We start from the raw sequence: 19,755 nt of genomic DNA on the forward strand, positions 1-19,755 counted from the left end.
CAGCAGCCAGGCAGCCTCTCCAGGTCGTCCAGTCAGTCGCCTCGGCCAGGGGGCTTATTATTTACAAGGACACGGTGGTGACGATGGGTGATGATGCTGAGGCGGACAAATCGGTGAGTCTATCTACTTGTGTGTGGAAGTGTGTCTATAAGCTTAGTTGTAGCTGATGAGGGGCTACTCGGCCAGGCAGTCACCCCAGAGGGAGTCATACAAAGGGGGTCATGACGGTGGAGGAGTGGCGCAGTCCCTGGATGGCAGCGTAGGGGCCTTGCTGGAAGTAGTGGTGGTAGCGGGGCATGTGGAAGGAGGGGAAGGAGGGCCCGCCGCCCTGCATGGTGCCCGCCAGGGTCGAGTGTGTCAGGGGCATGCCCAGCCGGCTGTAAGGTGGCAGGGAGCCCTGCATGGGGTGGGGCAAGGGGGTGGCCAGGGAGGCGCTGCTGGAGCCCATAGCAGAGAGGGACTGGGGGTGCTGGAAGCCTGAGAAACCAGAGGTGGCAGTGACCCAGGAGCTCAGAGAGAGGTTGTCAGAGGCGGTGAACGCAGAACCTTAGAGTGAGATGGAGAAACACTGTTAGATACCTCTTACTATAATACTGTCATTGATGTTGCACCACATTGACTCAGCAGCATTCTAGTGCTCCATTTATGTGAATGACGGATGTTTGAATTATTTGGTCAAATAATGAGGTAGTAGTACCACTGCACGGCCCTCATTTGGCTCATTAGCATGATGTGCATCTTGTGAAACGTGTGTGATGMCATCATCAGTGTGTGACCAACTCTCTTACCCCTRTGTGCGGCGTGGCCGTCATCCCCCAGTGTCTCCTCCTCACCTGCGTAGGTGCGTATGGGCGACCGTGCGTACGAGTGCTTGTGGATCAAACTCTCAACACTTTCCCTGCAGCAAAAACCAAAGAGAAAGGCCCAAAATATATCTCTATGTTCACTCTTAAACATACTGGTACATTCACACCAAAATATGAAAATATCCTATTCTAATATAAAATGTACATTCAGTCCAATATATGCTGTATCTGCATTCACACCAATACCCCAAAACAACTCACCAAGATATATCATGTCTTTGCAGTAACCTATAACCCAAATTATATCTTTTATAGTTACACTGGTGACAGACAATACTGAATGTACAGCATGTAGACAATAGATACACAATATATCAGCACACACAATATATCTGCACACAGTCTATATATCTGCACACAGTGAATATATCTGCACACGGTCAATATATCTGTACACACAGTCAATATATATCTGTACACACAGTCAATATATCTGTACACAAAGTCAATATATATCTGTACACACAGTCAATATATCTGTACACATTAGGTACTGTATGTAAAAATAACGAGCCCATAACAGTATAGTTATAAAGGAAAATGTACGGTCTATAAAATGCCAGTGCAACAAAATCACACATAATGTAGCCCAGAATACACAACAACATTTTTCAATAGTTGTGATACCTCTTTCTCTTTGGAGCATAAAAGCAAAAATCCTTMTTTTCTAAGTATCAAAGTACATAATTAAAGCAGTGTGTGTGTCTTAGTCTTAGTCTGTGTATTCTAACAAAAAGTGCATTAGTTCCTGTGAGCCTTGTCAGACAGCGTCTCAGTGACACAGAGAGGGACAGATATGGTGGTGGTGGAGGAGGAGGGTCGGTTGGACAGGAGTGGTCTGCATCACAAGAGCCATGCGTCCACATTAGCTCCCCAATTAGGTTAGGAAAGTGCAATATCTGTCAGCGGCGCAGTACAAATGTGCGTGTGTTTTTATCAGCTCTGGCCTGTCCGGCACAGAGGCCACAGTAGGCCACGACGCAGGGGGCTGGTTTCAATCAGTCACAGCAGCCAATCAAATTACACTGTGTTTTAGTGCAGTGGCGCTCAGACTAATGTGATTTCTGCAGCTCCTGAAGATCAATTGTAAGATCTAATTCACAGCCTCCAAAAAGTGAAAGCAGAAAGGGGGAGTTTGGTTGTCTGGCTGTTCTCTTGCAGTCTTCTGATTTGCTTTTTGGTTGGGAAAGGTGATGGTCTGATTTATAAGTGATTTGGCAATAGTGGCTGGAATTGGTCAATCTAAAAAAAAGTGGTGTTTTGTTTGGCTGTAGGTCAAAAATTCCTTTGGATGGATGGTGTGTGTGTGTGTGTGGTGTGTGTGTGTGTGTGTGTGTGTGTGTGTGGGTGTGTGTGTGTGTGTGTGTGTGTGTGTGTGTGTGTGTGTGTGTGTGTGTGTGTGTGTGTGTGTGTGTGTGTGTGTGTGTGTGTGTGTGTGTGTTGTGTGTGTGTGTGCGTGCGTGCGTGCGTGTTAGCAGAAGTTTATATATGGTTGGGTTGGCATTGCACCCGGGGAAGTCACTAGATACAAAAGATATATAGAAACAAATTTCAGACCATTTACGGCATGAAAATAAAAACCAACACTATACTTGTAAACAGTCTCTTCATTAGTTGAAAACCAAAATTCAGTGTCCTCTCCTCTTTTTCTTCTCTATTTTCTCTGTAACATACACACACGTATGCAAAAACTGTACCACCACACACACACACGACAACACACAGCAACACAACAGCACACCATCAACACACACACACACAACAACCAACACACTCCTATATGAGCAGAAATAATAAACCACACGAACATGTGCCATTGCTAATGAGTTAAACATAGCTATAGTAGCTCTAAACACGACATATCTCACCCTCTCTCCAGTTCTATTCGTTGTTAATCTTATCCGCGCCGGACAGAAATAAACAAACAGGCAAAGACATAAAATTCCCTGTACCTCTCCATGTCCGTCAGTCGGGAGGAGTCTCGGAAGCCTTTCGCAAACGGGTTGCTGTCGATCTTCAGCTTGGTTATCTGGRAAGAAAGAGGCCCGCAAACAGATTAGATGCTATTTTCTCCTTTCTCTCTGTCTCAGACTCTTATCCCTCTCCCTTTCTGTCTGTCTCGCTCTCTCTATCTTTTTCCATGGGATAGCCAGACTAAACACACAAAGGGAGTCAGGGAGGACCTGGGTGGCAGAACTGGCTTTAGACAGAACTGAACACACTCCCTATGCATGTTGTCTGTAAACCAGCCATACAACCCCCTATATTCAACATATTGTCTCTACCCGTGAACACTATCCAGCAACAGAACACGTCCTCCCTGGTGACCCCTGGGTCATGTTCACTAGGCACCACATGGAAGAAAGGAGGAGGGAGTAACTGTAGTCAAATACGAAACRCTTGTTTTGGTTTTACGTTGTGTGCATTAATAAATAAGACCCTGGTACAGAACAGTTGAGTAGTGATTTAACTGCTCACCAGCTGGTTCTGGTAGGCTGTGACCGCGGTAAAGACAGTCTCKGTGAAAACGAAGGTGCGGAACTCCTCTGACTTGAGGTTGAGAAGGGAGGCGGTGTGGTCCTTCTTCTTGATGATGTGGACCCGGGGCTGGTACTTATGCATGGAGTTTAGTATGATCTATAGGGACACAGAGAAGGCAAAACACTGGGTTAGATAGAGAATGAGAGCGAGATGTGGAGTGAGATGACAGGAAGTAGAAAGAGAGAGCATGGTGATAGAAGAGGCAAGGTGATCGAGTGAGAGAGGATGACTGGGGTGGCAGTAGAGAAAAGATAAACATGTTAACAGCATGTAGTCTGAGACACATTTTTCTCAGCTCTTAGCTGTTCTGCTTGATCTTGATCTTCTGTGAAGATGCATCCTGACGAGACTGTCAGCGAGCAAATAGACCGCCATTGCCATCTGTTCTATTGGCAAACATGCAATCACTGGAGAACAAACTGGATGAGCTCTGTTTGAGACTATCCTATCAACGGGACCTGAAAAACTGTAATATTCGACGTTTCTCAGAGTCGTGGCTGAATGAGGACATGGATATACATCTCACTGTTTTTTCTATGCATCGTCAAGACCGGATGGCAGACTCAGGTAAGAAGAAGGGAGGAGGGTGTGTCTCTTTGTTAACAACAGCTGGTGCACGTTCTCTAATGTTAAGGAAGTCTCAAGTTTTTGCTCTCCTGAGTTAGAATACCTCATGATAAGTTGCAGACCATACTTTCATCTATATTTTTCGTAGCTGTCTATTTACCACCACAAACCGATGCTGGCACTAAGACAGCACTCAACAAGCTGCTTATGGTTATAATCAAATAAGAAATGCACATAACTCTATCCTCCTGCTTCCTGCTTCCATGCAAAAACACAAACAGGAAGTACCTGCCTGGGACTCTACCCACACACTTACACATATTTACATTGACACCCCAACACACACATACACATACACACACTACATATGCCCATACACACATAACATGTGTACACATGCATACTGACACCACACACACTCAAACTTAAACACCACATACGCTGCTACTGAAGCTCAGTTAATTATCTATCCTGTTGGCTAGTCACTTTACCTCTACCTACAGTGCACTCAGGGAAATATTCAGAGCCCTTCACTTTTTCCACATTTTGTTATGTTACAGTCTGATTCTAAAATTGATGAAATACTTTTTTCCCTCGTCAATCTACACACAATACCCCATAATGATAAAGCGAAAAACAGGGTTTTTAGACATTTTTGGAAATTAATAACAAATAAAAAACAGAAATACCTTATTTACGTAAGATTTCAGACTCTTTGCTATGAGACTTGAAATTGAGCTCCTGTTGCATCCTGGTGCATCCTGTTTCCATTGATCATCCTTGAGATGTTTCTACAACTTGACTGGAGTCCACCTGTGGTAAATTCAATTGATTGGACATGATTTGGAAAGGCACACACCTGTCTATATAAGGTCCCACAGTTGACAGTGCATGTCAGAGCAAAAACCAAGCCATGAGGTCGAAGGAATTGTCCGTAGAGCTCAGAGATAGGATTGTGTCGAGGCACAGATCTGGGGAAGGGTACCAAAATATTTTGCGGCGTTGAAGGTCGGCAGGTAGCCTAGAGGTTAGAGCGTTGGGCCAGTAACCGAAAGGTTGCTAGATCGAATCCCTGAGCTGACAAGGTAAAAATCTGTTGTTCTTCCCCTGAACAAGGCAGTTAACCCACTGTTCCTAGGCTGTCATTGTAAATAAGAAATTGTTCTTAACTGACAAGCCTGGTTAACTACATTACATTTTTTTAAAGGCCCCCAAAAACTCAGTGGCCTCCATCATTCTTAAATTGAAGAAGCTTGGAACCACCAAGACTCTTCCTAGAGCTGGCTGCCTGGCCAAACTGAGCAATTGGGGGAGAAGGGCCTTGGTCAGGGAGGTGACCAAGAACCCGAAGGTCTCTCTGACAGAGCTCCAGAGTTCCTCTGTGGAAATGGGAGAACATTCCAGAATCACAACCGTCTCTGTAGCACTCCACAAATCACGCCTTAATTGTAGAGTGGCCAGACGGAAGCCACTCCTCAGTAAAAGGCACATGACCACCCGCTTGGAGTTTGCCAAAAGCACCTAAAGGACTCTCAGACCATGAGAAACAAGATTCTCTGTTTTTATGAAACCAAGATTTAACACTTTGGACTGAATGCCAAGCGTCATATCTGGAGGAAACCTGGCATCATCCCTACAGTGAAGGTGCTGTGGGGATGTTTTTCATGGATGTTTTTCAGTGGCAGGGACTGGGAGACTAGTCAGGATTGTGGGAAAGATGAGGGGAGCAAACCTTCTCCATAGCGCTCCGGACCTCAGACTGGGGCGAAGGTTCACCTTCCAACAGAACAACGACCCTAATCACACAGCCAAGACAACACAGGAGTGGCTTCGGGACAAGTCTCTGAATGTCCTTGAGTGACCCAGCCAGAGCCCGGACTTGAACCCAATCGAACATCTCTGGAGAGACCTGAAAATAGCTGTGCAGCGACGCTCTCCATCCAACCTGACAGAGCTTGAGAGGATCTGCAGAGAAGAATGGGAGAAACTCCCTAAATACAGGTGTGCCAAGCTTGTAGCGTCATACCCAGGAAGACCAGAGGCTGTAATCGCTGCCAAAGGTGCTTCAATAAAGTACTGAATAAAGGGTCTGAATACTTATGTAAATGTGTTTTTTTTTTTTTTCATAGATTTTCTCAAATTAAAAAAAATACGTTTTTGCTTTGTCTTTATGGGGTATTGTGTGTAGATTGATGAAGGGGGGGACACTATTTAATACATTTTAGAATAAGGCTGTACCCTTACAAAATGTGGAAAATGTAATGGGGTCTGAATACTTTCCCAATGCACTGTATATCTACATATCTACCTCAATTACCTCATACCCTTGCACATCAAATCGGTAATGGCCATGTTATTTGTATACATTATTGTTATTCATGTATTTACAGTATTCCTCATTCATGTATTTACAGTATTTCTATTTTGATTTTCTATTTGTTATCTTTATTTTTAACTCAGCATTGTTGGAAAAGGACCCATAAGTAAGCTTTTCACTGTTGGTCTACACCTGCTGTTCACGAAGCATGTGACAAGTACAATTTGATTTGATGAAGACCATTTCTCCTTTATCTGACTCCATAGCCTATACAGTGTGGCTGTGTGGCTGTGGGGAGTTAGTCTGCTATACTCTGGTTCAGATCCTTAGGATTCACATCTAGATTCATACTGTATACTGTATGTGAGACTGTACTGGGCAAAGGAGGTGTGGTATAGTATGGTGTCCTAAGAACTGCCTGCATTCATCAACATTCAGCTACAATTCTCACAATTGACACATCTCAACTTGAACTTGTGCATGTATAGGAAGCAATGGGAACAGAACGATTTATTGTTTGAAATATGCAGGCTTATCTCAAGTCATAATTACTGTTCCTGAGAATGAGTGAGCTGTTGAAAGCTGCCTGTTAAAAGCTGCCAGGTGCACTATAACATGATGTGTCTTGTGTCAGTGCAATTTCAAATGACTAGCCTACAAAACGACATTCACTGTCAAGGTTTTCGAAAATTATTCTATTTGAATGCCAATTATTCGTGCGGTTAAAAGAGTGCACGAATCTCTCTTAAATTCCATATTGGTAACCATTAGAGATATTTTTTAGATCAACAGGAAACATGGTGTGTTTTATCCTATCTAATCAGCTTTATCGGTCTTTACTTGCGTCAAGAAGATCAAAATCCCATGACATCGTTCACATTGTTTAGCAAATATATATCTGGTTTTGTCATTATTTCGCATTGCTCTCGCCTTTAGGCCTACTCTTTTTATCTATCGAATACCACGGACATGCCCTCGAAATTAAACGTGTTTGTGTATGCATTCAAGGAGACGTTTTTCGCACAACCTGTTGGTTTGGTATGGTGTAGGCTAATCAGTGTATGATGTTAGCCTAATACTGTTAATAATGTAAATGAATGGTGTTGCATGGGACACATATTCCATTATTGTTATCGTTTCTGCACTATAGGCTGAGAGTTCTTTAGTTTAGCACATGTTTCTGCTTCTCGTTAAAATGTACGACGTATTAATTTCCCTTACCGAAAAAAACATGATTTGAATATAAAGAAAATATGAATTTAAATGATAAAATGTAACTGGATCTTCACAGGTGAAACCAAGCAACGTGTGGATTTTGAATCCAACACGTCTCTGATTTACAGTTAAGAACATTTCATTTCCCAATAACATGTGAAAGAGATTTGGAAAAAATGATTTCCCATGAGAAAATTCCACGAGATTTTATGGAAAGTTTACAGAGCAATTCTTTCATCAATCATCTGCCAGTATGTTTATTTATTTAAACCGTTATAATCCCATCTAAACACAATTCCCGTACATATTTTAGAAATATCCCCCAAAATTATAATTTTCATTTGTCAATATTGTTTACACTTTGAGATAATATTTTTTAAATCCAATATTGCACGGGGAAACACTCCACAAGTCCTCGATCAGTTATAAAATGAGGATAGCCTGTATGGGAGTTTTCTCGGGTTAGGCGATACAGCCTTCTAGTCATTTCATGTTTCAGTTCATGTCAGAAATAAAATGAATCTGCTTCAATGTTTCAATACCAATGACAAATCAATAACGTACGTGTCCATGTTGATCCAGTTCGTTGTTGGTGAGCTTTACTTTCTCGAAAGACACCATTTGTTTGAGCAGCTGTTCCCCAGTGAAAGGAGAGTCAGGGTGCACGTATAACCTGCAATATAAATACAATATGTATATTAAAATACATTTTAGAATTGAAAAGGTCTATGCAAACACAGAAAGACGTATTAGCATGCCATTCAAAATCAAAAGGGCCGATTTGTTCCAATGCAGACCTTTGTCGGTCAAGTTAAAAAATACTTCCAAAATGTATTTATCTAAGCCATATAGTGTATTTGCTATCCATATACCAATAATTAGCGTCATTGGCTACTACCACACACCATTTTGTGAATGCTTTTGACATTAACGACTCGTGCATAAAAGCCTCGCAGTGACGAGAGACGAGTGAGAAAAAAAAGTCACCCACCGTGCAGGCAGGGGGGGGTCCGCCTTGCCCGCCACGAGCCAGGACGACCTGTGGTAGGCGTATCGGTAGCGTTTGTTGTCGACCGGAACAATATCCATCAGCACGATGTATTTGGCGTCCGGGTCCACCCCCGAGAAGGACACACGGATGGTGGGGAACATTCTTCTGTTGGAGGGGAAGAGAGACCGTAAACACAACGACTACACAAACCCACGCCAACCATTTTCGCTGAGGTAAATATTTACTCAAACCTAGGCTCAAAGTAAAATATAAGATGATGAGAATCATATTTCACTGAATTCCTTTGTCCATAAATATTATCAATAGCTCCCGTTTTGTATGAGGTTTATGTGTTTCCTTTATCTGTAGGCTATTTGATAAAACATGTTTTTGGCGTGAGGCATATTCCCTATATCTTTTTTAATAGATATTCATGGCAGGGAGAATATTTGCCTACAATATATTTTGAACAGCATTACGTTTTTCGAGGAATATTATTTTGCCTAAATGATGTAAATATTTATAAAAAAATGTTTTTATTTCTCAACATTTAGAGTTGTAAATCGATTACATAATTACCCTTAGACTATAAACATTTCCATGCATGGGAGGTGCGCTACAATGATTTGTGGTGCAATTATAGCACCGTTTACGTATGTAAAAAAACGGAATATCTCTGCCGAAATTAGTGTTATTATAGGCTACAAACTGAAAAAAAATATTAATTGAGCCTGCAAAATACAAAACAGAACATCCAATTACCCAATATGACATGGGTAATCAGATAGGTTAATAACGGTATTATAAAATGTAGCTTTAGTTTGCGTCTCAGGCTATAATTGTCGTTCACATTTAAAAAGTAAAGGAGGTGGTGTCGATAATATAGGATTCGATTATATAATATTTTGCAGTGAGAAATTGAAGTTTACCTTCCGGATTTTGTGATGATCATCTCGGTGCCGAGATCATGGAATTTGTCCCAGAGTTCTTTGGTCTCTAAACTGCAGGAGATTTTGGCCATCTCCTCGCTGGGAACACTGGGGGTGGTGGGGATCAGCGGCTCTGTGCACACTGGAGGCGCGCTCCCGCTGAAATCTCCGAGCCCATCTAGAGAAGACAGCTCTCCCAAACCTTGGTTACAGGAGGACTTCTCCACGAATTGTTCTACGGATGAAAAAACACCATGTTCAAATGCTGGTTTCATTTGTTTATTTTTACTGCAGCTAAAACATATCTATCTATATATATATATRTRTGTGTGTGTGTGAGAGTTTTTACATTGCGTAGCCTGATATACGTTTAAAGCAATGTAAAAACTCATAGGCATAGATGTTTAAAGAATGTCATAAATTGGTTATTATTATTTAGCTTTAAATGAATGAAACACAACTGGCCCAGTAGCCTATAGATATATACATTCCAATACAATGATTTGTATTCAAATCGATTTAAAACATTATCAATACATGTGAGGGGTATTTGATAAATGCAAGAATATACATTAAAATTAAGATGAATGGTTTTTCTATTTGCTTTCCATTGAACGACATTAAATTAGCCTACTACAAATTTCAAAAGTGCAACTGAATCACAAAAACAAAATATTGGTTATTTCAGTAGGCTACAAATGGTCACTCTATTTCGAATAGATATTCAGTTAAATCGAAAACACTTTTTTTTTACTCACAATGATATACGTAGTTAACAAGAATGTGGCTAACAGCAATGTCCGTGTTATATTTCTCTGTCAGTAATTGCATACAGGTCTAGTCTACTAACCCATGTCTCCATGAATTCACTAAATGCTTATATTTATTTGACGAAAACGTTAAATTGTACTTTTTTCTTGGATAAATTGAAAGTCAACTTGATTGAATCAAATATTCAGCAACATGTTAGCAATTATCAGCAAGCACCACTACAGCCAACACAACRTGATATTTCTGGATAGAGAAAATTCTGAAATAATGTTGATATCTCTGATTCATTATCCCATACACTTTTTGTTGACCCTGGATACAATAATCGGTTAATTCAGAGCCTGTTCAGTGAACCATAGGCCTACTGAATACATATTTGCGTAGGCCTACATCTGTAAAATCCATCAATATTGTTTTATGCTCGTGCAATATTGTTTTATGTTCGTATATTTGATTGTTTCTTATTGTTGTGGCACTGTCGAGATGGAACCTGCAAGTAAGAATTTCCTTGGATGATGTATATCCATGCGTATCGCGTACATACGACTAATAAAACTTGGAACTGAAACTTTTGCTGACAGTCTATGACCGGGGGTTATGCACTGCCTGATTTTTGGACAAATATTTTGTGAAAGGTTATAAAAACATCGTCATGTGAGACATCTTAAATGAAGGTTCTCAGTCATTTCCCCATAGGCCCATAGAACATTATGGCTATAGAAGTAGGCCTAGGCCTATAGACAACCATTTTTGTTCTCCATAGCATAATCGAAGTCWAGATTGATTTAAACAATCTAACAAACAATATAGCCAAGAAGGAAACTATCGATTGTAGGCTATATTGAAAATGTGAATTCTATGCAAGACACTGTGTGCGATCGGCTTACCAAGTGGCTTGATGGTGTTTTCATCGGTTTCCTTGTCCTTCGTTTTTCCACTTGACATGATAGCGGCTATCGAGAACGCGTTTGCCCTGGAGGAGAGCTGTGGCTTCGGGGAAGAGGTGTACTCCATGGTGAGAGTAGTACAAGTAAAACGTCCAAAAGCACAAACCGCTCGCGGAGTGAGCTCTGTTAGATTTATTGGCAGGCTGCACACAAAAACGCTGAAAAAAATGGAAGCTACTTCGACTGATTTTTGAACAGGTATGCGCTTCGTCTATTACAAAACAAAATTAAAACACTCTCCGTTTTTGACTCGTTGAACACATTGTTAAAAACCAACTAATCGTTGTGCGTCTCCACTCCAGTGGCAAAGTCTTCATCGGGACTGTTGAATCTTTGCACTGCTCTTAATTTTAGCCAACCCCACTCCCCACTCCATCCCTATCGTRTGCAGCCAATCGCCGCCTTAGTGTCGACGTCACATACTGTCCTGCAAACTGAATTGAAGCCCAACAGCCTATTAAAAACACATTTTCTTCCGATTCCGACCATTAGCCCAAATCTAGAKGGAACCTAACCGCGACCCGACACTTCACACATCAAGAGATAGGCTGGACGCACTGTTTTGTTGTTGTTGCTTGATTCGATCAGTTAAAGTAGCCCATTGAGTGATCAAATGATATGTACACTCATCTCTGATTGAGAAAAAATGCTTCATTTGCATAATCGTCAATATTTAGGACAAAATTATAACTTTCGTCATATTTKAGCTTTTACCGTAAAAAAAGGTATTATGTTTAATTTCTGAGGTGCATCAGCAATCGTTTTCAATTTGTTCGCCCCATCAAATTGCTATAATGATCATTTTGTTTATGATTGTGGAAGTCTGCAAAATTCTTCGATACATTTAAAAGTATGGAAGATGTCCTGTGTTCAGTGGTCATTTCAACTAATGTTATACCTACCCATTGATTATTGTACAATATAGGCCACACTTTCTCACATAATCTATAATAATGTATACTGATTTGTATAGGCTATGTTTTTTTGTTGTAATTTGAGTCCGATAAATTTAACGAAACCTTTCATCAGAATATGTTTATAATATGTCGACACAGTTCTTGAATCCATAGCTCCAGAATTTGAGAGTTCCTAGGCCTATACCTTTAAAAAAATATTTCAACTGGCTAATTAACATAATATAATATAAATTCACATTCCAACTGGGAGCGTATTAAAATCTGTTCAAAAAATCTATTCTACAACACATTTAATCATTTACTGAGACTGATTTATCATAAATGCTGGGATACAAACGAATACTTTTTTATTACAAATAGAGAGGGGAAGAGATACGGAATCTCGAGACACATAGTAGGCTATTTGACCCTGCAAGTAACTCAATGTTTGTGAGAATAGGCCTCCTCAGACGGACCACTAATGTGCAGTATTATAGAGTGCAGGGGCATCACAGGCTTAATCTGTGCTATCACACACACCAGTGCGTCCCTAATATGGCCCCTCTCCCTTTACTCCCTCACTGCCTTCAGCTTTATGTACGAGCTCTTGCACCTACATTTGTTTATTTTTCGATGTTGTTTTCTTGATTGGACATTTTCTGGTGTGTTGTGGGCTACTATTCTTCTTCTTCTTCTTMTTATTATTATTAKTAGTAGTAGYAGTATTAGTAGCCTATTAGTATTAATATTGTTATTATGCTTTTATAGCATTTATTACAATGCTGTAATCACCCCAGCAGCCTACTATTTTTAATCAAAAGCCATAAAAACGTAAAGAACGTTTGTTTAAAGGGAAAAGAGGCACTTGGACATGTGATCGAATAGTTAAAAAGCAGGCAATGTCCTCGCCTATTCAGCCTACTATAGTTATAGCCTGGGTATTACATGTAGGCCTGCACAACATTGTAATAGCACATTTTCTTTAGTAGCATAGCCTACATACAATCTGTAACATTTTCCCCAAAATTGGTTCCATATAGAACCCTCAGTGAAGAAGAACCCCTGGGGTTCTGATTAAATAACCCTACAAAATAACCTTTAGGGTGCCATATATGAAGCAAGCAATAGAACCCTTTTTGGTTCTACCCAGAACCTTTTTTTCTAAGAGTGCAGGCTGGGCTTAAGCCTTAGACCTACATTTAACATTGTGCTGAAGGCAAAAATATTTTTTTCTTAAGATAGCCAGGCTAGAACAAAAACATGGAACGCTTCCTCGCCTGCATCCCCTTCTCTGCCCCCCTCCCTGTCGTTGTTGAGATCCTATTTTCGCATATCCATTCTCCCACTTGTCGCACTCACTGACGCATGTCGGCTGCGCGCCTATAAGTATAGCCTATATTTCAAAAGCGCTGACTCCGGTGTATTCCGGGGTGGAGGGATCACCTCTCATCCTCAATGTCACTCACTCTCCCGGAGAGATGGGCCGGCGCTTACATGAACACTAAGGTAGGAGATCCACAGGGCACTAAACCCATTAAGGCGTCTCCCGGATGCAAATCCGATGCTGCAGATATTTAATAAGGGACCTGTGCTGGCAAATTTGATTACCTTGCAATTGCCAGTGGATAATGTGCTAAAAGCTTTCCCACTTAGCATAACTCCTTACCGAATATTATTCACACTTTGGGGGCCGGTGGACCGGTGGCTGGAGGCGACTCTTAAAGACACAGCAAACCTGAGAGCATATCCAAAAGCTGGTGGACATTGGTTATTACGGTTTTATAGGCTACCAGAAGAAACCAAGATGGACCTGTTGTACCTTTCTCCCATTTTGTAGGTTAGTTTACATGACCCCCATATGAATTGGAATATCAACACAATCGATGTGTTTGATTGATTATTGTAGAAGTACAGTGGGGAGGACAAGTATTTGATACACTGCCGATTTTGCAGGTTTTCCTACTTACAAAGCACGTAGAGATCTGTAATTTTTTATCATAGGTACACTTCAACTGTGAGAGACGGAATCTAAAACAAAAATCCAGAAAATCACATTGTATGATTTTTAAGTAATTAATTTGCATTTTATTGCATGACATAACTATTTGATCACCTACCAACCAGTAAGAATTCCGGCTCACAGACCTGTTAGTTTTTCTTTAAGAAGCCCTCCTGTTCTCCACTCATTACCTGTATTAACTGCACCTGTTTGAACCTCGTTACCTGTATAAAAGACACCTGTCCACACACTCAATCAAACAGACTCCAACCTCTCCACAATGGCCAAGACCAGAGAGCTGTGTAAGGACATCAGGGTTAAATTGTAGACCTGCACAAGGCTGGGATGGGCTACAGGACAATAGGCAAGCAGCTTGGTGAGAAGGCAACAACTGTTGGCGCAATTATTAGAAAATGGAAGAAGTTCAAGATGACGGTCAATCACCCTCGGTCTGGGGCTCTATGCAAGATCTCACCTCGTGGGGCATCAATGATCATGAGGAAGGTGAGGGATCAGCCCAGAACTACACGGCAGGACCTGGTCAATGACCTGAAGAGAGCTGGGACCACAGTCTCAAAGAAAACCTTAGTAACACACTACGCCGTCATGGATTAAAATCCTGCAGCGCACGCAAGGTCCCCCTGCTCAGCCAGCGCATGTCCAGGCCGTCTGAAGTTTGCCAATGACCACTTGGATGATCCAGAGGAGGAATGGGAGAAGGTCATGTGGTCTGATGAGACAAAATAGAGCTTTTTGGTCTAAACTCCACTCGCCGTGTTTGGAGGAAGAGAAGGATGAGTACAACCCCAAGAACACCATCCACACCGTGAAGCATGGAGGTGGAAACATAATTTTTTGGGGATGCTTTTCTGCAAAGGGGACAGGACGACTGCACCGTATTGAGGGGAGGATGGATGGGGCCATGTATCGTGAGATCTTGGCACCAACCTCCTTCCCTCAGTAAGAGCAATGAAGATGGGTCGTGGCTGGGTCTTCCAGCATGACAACGACCTGAAACACACAGCCAGGGCAACTAAGGAGTGGCTCCGTAAGAAGCATCTCAAGGTCCTGGAGTGGCCTAGCCAGTCTCCAGACCTGAACCCAATAGAAATCTTTGGAGGGAGCTGAAAGTCCGTATTGCCCAGCGACAGCCCCAAACCTGAAGGATCTGGAGAAGGTCTGTATGGAGGAGTGGGCCAAAATCCTGCTGCAGTGTGTGCACCTGGTCAAGAACTACAGGAAACGTATGATCTCTGTAATTGCAAACAAAGGTTTCTGTACCAAATATTAAGTTCTGCTTTTCTGATGTATCAAATAGTTATGTCATGCAATAAAATGCAAATTAATTACTTAAAAATCATACAATGTGATTTTCTGGATTTTTGTTTTAGATTCCGTCTCTCACAGTTGAAGTGTACCTATGAAAAAAATGACAGACCTCTACATGCTTTAAGTAGGAAAACATGCAAAATCGGCAGTGTATCAAATACTTGTTGTCTCCACTGTATGTACTGTATAGGCTATACATTCTTTCTTTCGATGTTTTGAATGGAAGAGGAATACAAACATAAGCAGTATAACGTGTCAAATTCCACAACAATGTATGGAGTTCCGAAGGTGCGCCCCCTCCCTCCCGTCCATACGTCAGCTGTGATCCTCCTGCACGGTGGAAACATCAGCTGTGATCCTCCTGCATGGTGGAAAGAGACATCCATTCGTAATTCAACGTTTAAATATTTATAATTTGCCATGATTGAGTAATATTTTATGCACGCAAAGTTGTCTACCCAAAATTGTGCATCAGTGATCACGAGGGAAGCATCTAACGGCATTTGCTAGGTACCTTTTCCTCGTAATGTTTATATAATCAATACGATCAATATTTTCATCTAGCTCATTATTATTTGAGAATGAGTGTTTATCGCTCAACTAAGAAACAGAACACTTGTGCTGCATGGTGTTAATGACGTTGACATTTCTCCCGCGGCTTCCGCAGAGGGCTTCCATATCCGTGCCACTGGGTTTCTTGCATTCAACAACCCATGGGCAAAAACTGGTTGAATCAACGTTGTTTCCACGTMATTTTTTTTTWTTTTTATGAAGTTGAATCAACATGGAAAACTGATTGGATTTGGAAAAAAGTCTGACATTTTTTAAAACCAAATTCTTTACCTAAATCCAATGACATGTTTTGTTGATTTCCTGTTGAATTCAGATTAGTTGAAATTTCAACCAAATGTAAATCAAATGTAGACATTGAACTGACATTTGTGCACAGTTGTAAGGAACCAATTGGGTCGTTCTAGATAGCAATATACGAATGGGTGATATCTACAGATACAACCCTGGCACTTAAGGGATATGACAATTAAAAGATTTGAGCAATTATTTCGGTGGAGAGCTGGGGGYACATGTAAGGGTCAGTGCCCACGGAATCATAGCATATCCCGGAGGAGTGGAATTGAGGAAAATTATCGCCAGTTGATTGAATTGAATCCCTCGATGTTAGAGCCACAGTAATGAAATGGGTTGTTGTGGCCAACACCCGACCGGACGCGTTCACCGCCCCCACAATTTTTACCAGATTACAGACCATGGCAACAGGGCGAATATTTGCCTACAGATGGAATACATTTAGACAGTCGTTTTTTTTATCCGTGTGCTTGCATGTCCATGTAAATCCCTTTTATCACACACCAGGCCTTTAAATACATCACTACCCAATATCCACCTAGGGTAAAAGGGTAAAAAATGAACGCTTATTTATGAATACTTTTGAAATAACGTGATAAGGACACAAAGGTAGCCTAATATTTAGCCGGACTGTATGTATAGTGGTCTATGTTCTCATAATGTCAATAACGTGAAAATTACAGCCCAATTATTTTGTGTGTGTTTTGCTTACTCAACTAAATCATAATATGATTTAGTTGAGTTATTATTGGAATATCTGATGAATTAATGAATTGGCATTTTCATAACACTTTTCCAAATAAGTTTGTTTGCTCTCTGTGTATGAGACTGGTATTAAAACATACACATTTATCCATCCATAACCCAGAACTGAAACATGTTCTAAATAGTGTTCTAAGACATCTTGCATCCCAGCAAATCATTTATGTTCATTTGTGCRTTTATCATGAAACGTTTTGAACTGTTTTACAAAAGAGGTGACCAAAATAATGAAACATAAAAAATGTGTACAGTTGAAGTCGGAAGTTTACATACACCTTAGCCAAATACATTTAAACTCAGTTTTTCACAATTCCTGACATTTAATCCAAGTAAACATCCCCTGTTTTAGGTCAGTTAGGATCACCACTTTATTTTAAGAATGTGAAATGTCAGAATAATAGTAGAGAGAATGATTTATTTAAGTTTTTATTTCTTTCATCACATTCCCAGTGGGTCAGATGTTTACATACACTCAATTAGTATTTGGTAGCATTGCCTTTAAATTGTTTAACTTGGGTCAAATGTTTCGGGTAGCCTTCCACAAGAAGTTGGGTGAATTCTGGCCCATTCCTCAGAGCTGGTGTAACTTCCTGAGCGGTATGACGGCTGCGTGGTACCATGGTGTTTATACTTGCGTACTATTGTTTGTACAGATGAACATGGTACCTTCAATCTTTGGAAATTGCTCCCAAGGATGAACCAGACTTCTGTAGGTCTACAATAAAAAAAAAATCTGAGGACTTGGCTGATTTCTTTTAATTTTCCCATGATGTCAAGCAAAGAGGCACTGAGTTTGAAGGTAGGCCTCGAAATACATCCACAGGTACACCTCCATTTGACATTGACTGAAATTATGTCAATTAGCCTATCAGAMRCTTCTAAAGCCATGACATAATTTCCTGGAATTTTCCAAGCTGTTTAAAGGCACAGTCAACTTAGTGTACAGTCGTGGCCAAAAGTTTTGAGAATTACACAAATATTAATTTCCACAAGGTTTGCTGCTTCAGTGTCTTTAGATATTTTTGTCAGATGTTACTATGGAATACTGAAGTATAATTACAAGCATTTCATAATTGTCAAAGGCTTTTATTGACAATTTCATGAAGTTGATGCAGTCTATATTTGCATTGTTGACCCATCTTTTTCAAGACCTCTGCAATCCGCCCTGGCATGCTGTCAATTAACTTCTGGGCCACATTCTGACTGATGGCAGCCCATTCTTGCATAATCAATGCTTGGAGTTTGTCAGAATTTGTGGGGTTTTGTTTGTCCACCCGCCTCTTGAGGATTGACCACAAGTTCTCAATGGGATTAAGGTCTGGGGAGTTTCCTGGCCATGGACCCAAAATATCGATGTTTTGTTCCCGAGCCACTTAGTTTTCACTTTTGCCTTATGGCAAGGTGCTCCATCATGCTGGAAAAGGCATTGTTCGTCATCAAACTGTTCCTGGATGGTTGGGAGAAGTTGCTCTTGGAGGATGTGTTGGTACCAATCTTTATTCATGGCTGTGTTCTTATGCAAAATTTTGAGTGAGCCCACACCCTTGGCTGAGAAGCAACCCCACACATGAATGGTATCAGGATGCTTTACTGTTGGCATGACACAGGACTGATGGTAGCACTCACCTTGTCTTCTCCGGGTCAAGCTTTTTTCCGGATGCCCCAAACAATCGGAACGGGGATTCATCAGAGAAAATGACTTTACCCCAGTCCTCAGCAGTCCGATCCCTGTACCTTTTGCAGAATATCAGTCTGTCCCTGATGTTTTTCCTGGAGAGAAGTGGCTTCTTTGCTGCCCTTCTTGACACCAGGCCATCCTCCAAAAGTCTTCGCCTAACTATGTGTGCAGATGCACTCACACCTGCCTGCTGCCATTCCTGAGCAAGCTCTGTACTGGTGGTGCCCCGATCCCGCAGAATGTGTGTGTGTGTGTGTGTGTGTGTGTGTGTGTGTGTGTGTGTGTGTTGGTGTGGTGTGTGTGTGTGTGTGTGTGTGTGTGTGTGTGTGTGTGTGTGTGTGTGTGTGTGTGTGTGTGTGTGTGTGTGTGTGTGTGCAAACTGATGTGGTAACCAATTGCAGCTAAGACCTTGCAATAACAACATGCGGGCAACAATAGCTCTTTCTTGTGGCCATTTGTCTCGGTTCCAGTTTCCTCACTGTTATTTTAGCGTATTACAAATCTCACTTTTCCACCAGTCAGACATCCACTGGCCAGAGGATAATTAGTCCATGAGACTAAAACCAGGAAAGCAATTAGGGCTCATAGATCTATTTTCTTCTCCTCACATACTAAATGTGTGTATGTGTGTTTGGTTTTTACTATACTTGTGGGACCAGAAGTCCTACAAAGATAGCAAAAACAAGGGAAATTCTGACAATGGGGACATTTCTGCCGTCCCCACAATTAAAAGGTATTTGGCTTAGGGTTAGGTTGGTGTTAGGGTTAGGGGTACTGGGTTAGGGAAAATAGGATTTTGAATGGGAATCAAGTGTTTGGTTCCAACAAGGATAGTAAAAGGTGTGTGTGTGTGTGTGTGTGTGTGTGTGTGTGTGTGTGTGTGTGTGTGTTGTGTGTGTGTGTGTGGTGTGTGTGTGTGTGTGTGCGAGGACGAGCGTGCGTGCGTGCGTGTGTGTGTGTGGTGTGTGTGTGGTTGAGTGAGTGAGTATACTGTATATGATTAATGCTAATACCAATACACTAATGGTTGTCATTTCCTTGCAATCCAGTGAACCAGACATTTTTGGGGAGGAGCAAGATATC

General features: G+C 41.3%; 1 protein-coding gene across 3 annotated transcripts; it reads right to left on the bottom strand.

The window, feature by feature from the left end:
* Positions 1-6: 6 nt before the first annotated feature.
* On the bottom strand, positions 7-11,493 carry tbx20 (T-box transcription factor 20). 3 transcript variants are annotated; one of them, XM_023979859.2, is made up of 9 exons: positions 11,085-11,493; positions 9,427-9,661; positions 8,498-8,662; positions 8,071-8,179; positions 3,345-3,503; positions 2,819-2,895; positions 1,068-1,094; positions 789-898; positions 7-546 (listed from the first exon to the last, which is right to left on the bottom strand). In XM_023979859.2, exons 1-9 carry the CDS (start codon positions 11,209-11,211, stop codon positions 206-208), a joined length of 1,350 nt encoding a protein of 449 aa, XP_023835627.1. In that variant the 5' UTR covers positions 11,212-11,493; the 3' UTR covers positions 7-205. The 3 variants fall into 3 exon arrangements, with proteins under 3 accessions (XP_023835627.1, XP_023835626.1, XP_023835629.1); XM_023979858.2 differs by having other exon boundaries at positions 789-901; XM_023979861.2 differs by lacking the exon at positions 1,068-1,094 and having other exon boundaries at positions 11,085-11,492.
* Between the last annotated feature and the right edge of the window lie 8,262 nt (positions 11,494-19,755).

This window comes from Salvelinus sp. IW2-2015, linkage group LG35 (assembly GCF_002910315.2).
Source record: "Salvelinus sp. IW2-2015 linkage group LG35, ASM291031v2, whole genome shotgun sequence".
Classification (NCBI taxonomy): domain Eukaryota; kingdom Metazoa; phylum Chordata; class Actinopteri; order Salmoniformes; family Salmonidae; genus Salvelinus; species Salvelinus sp. IW2-2015.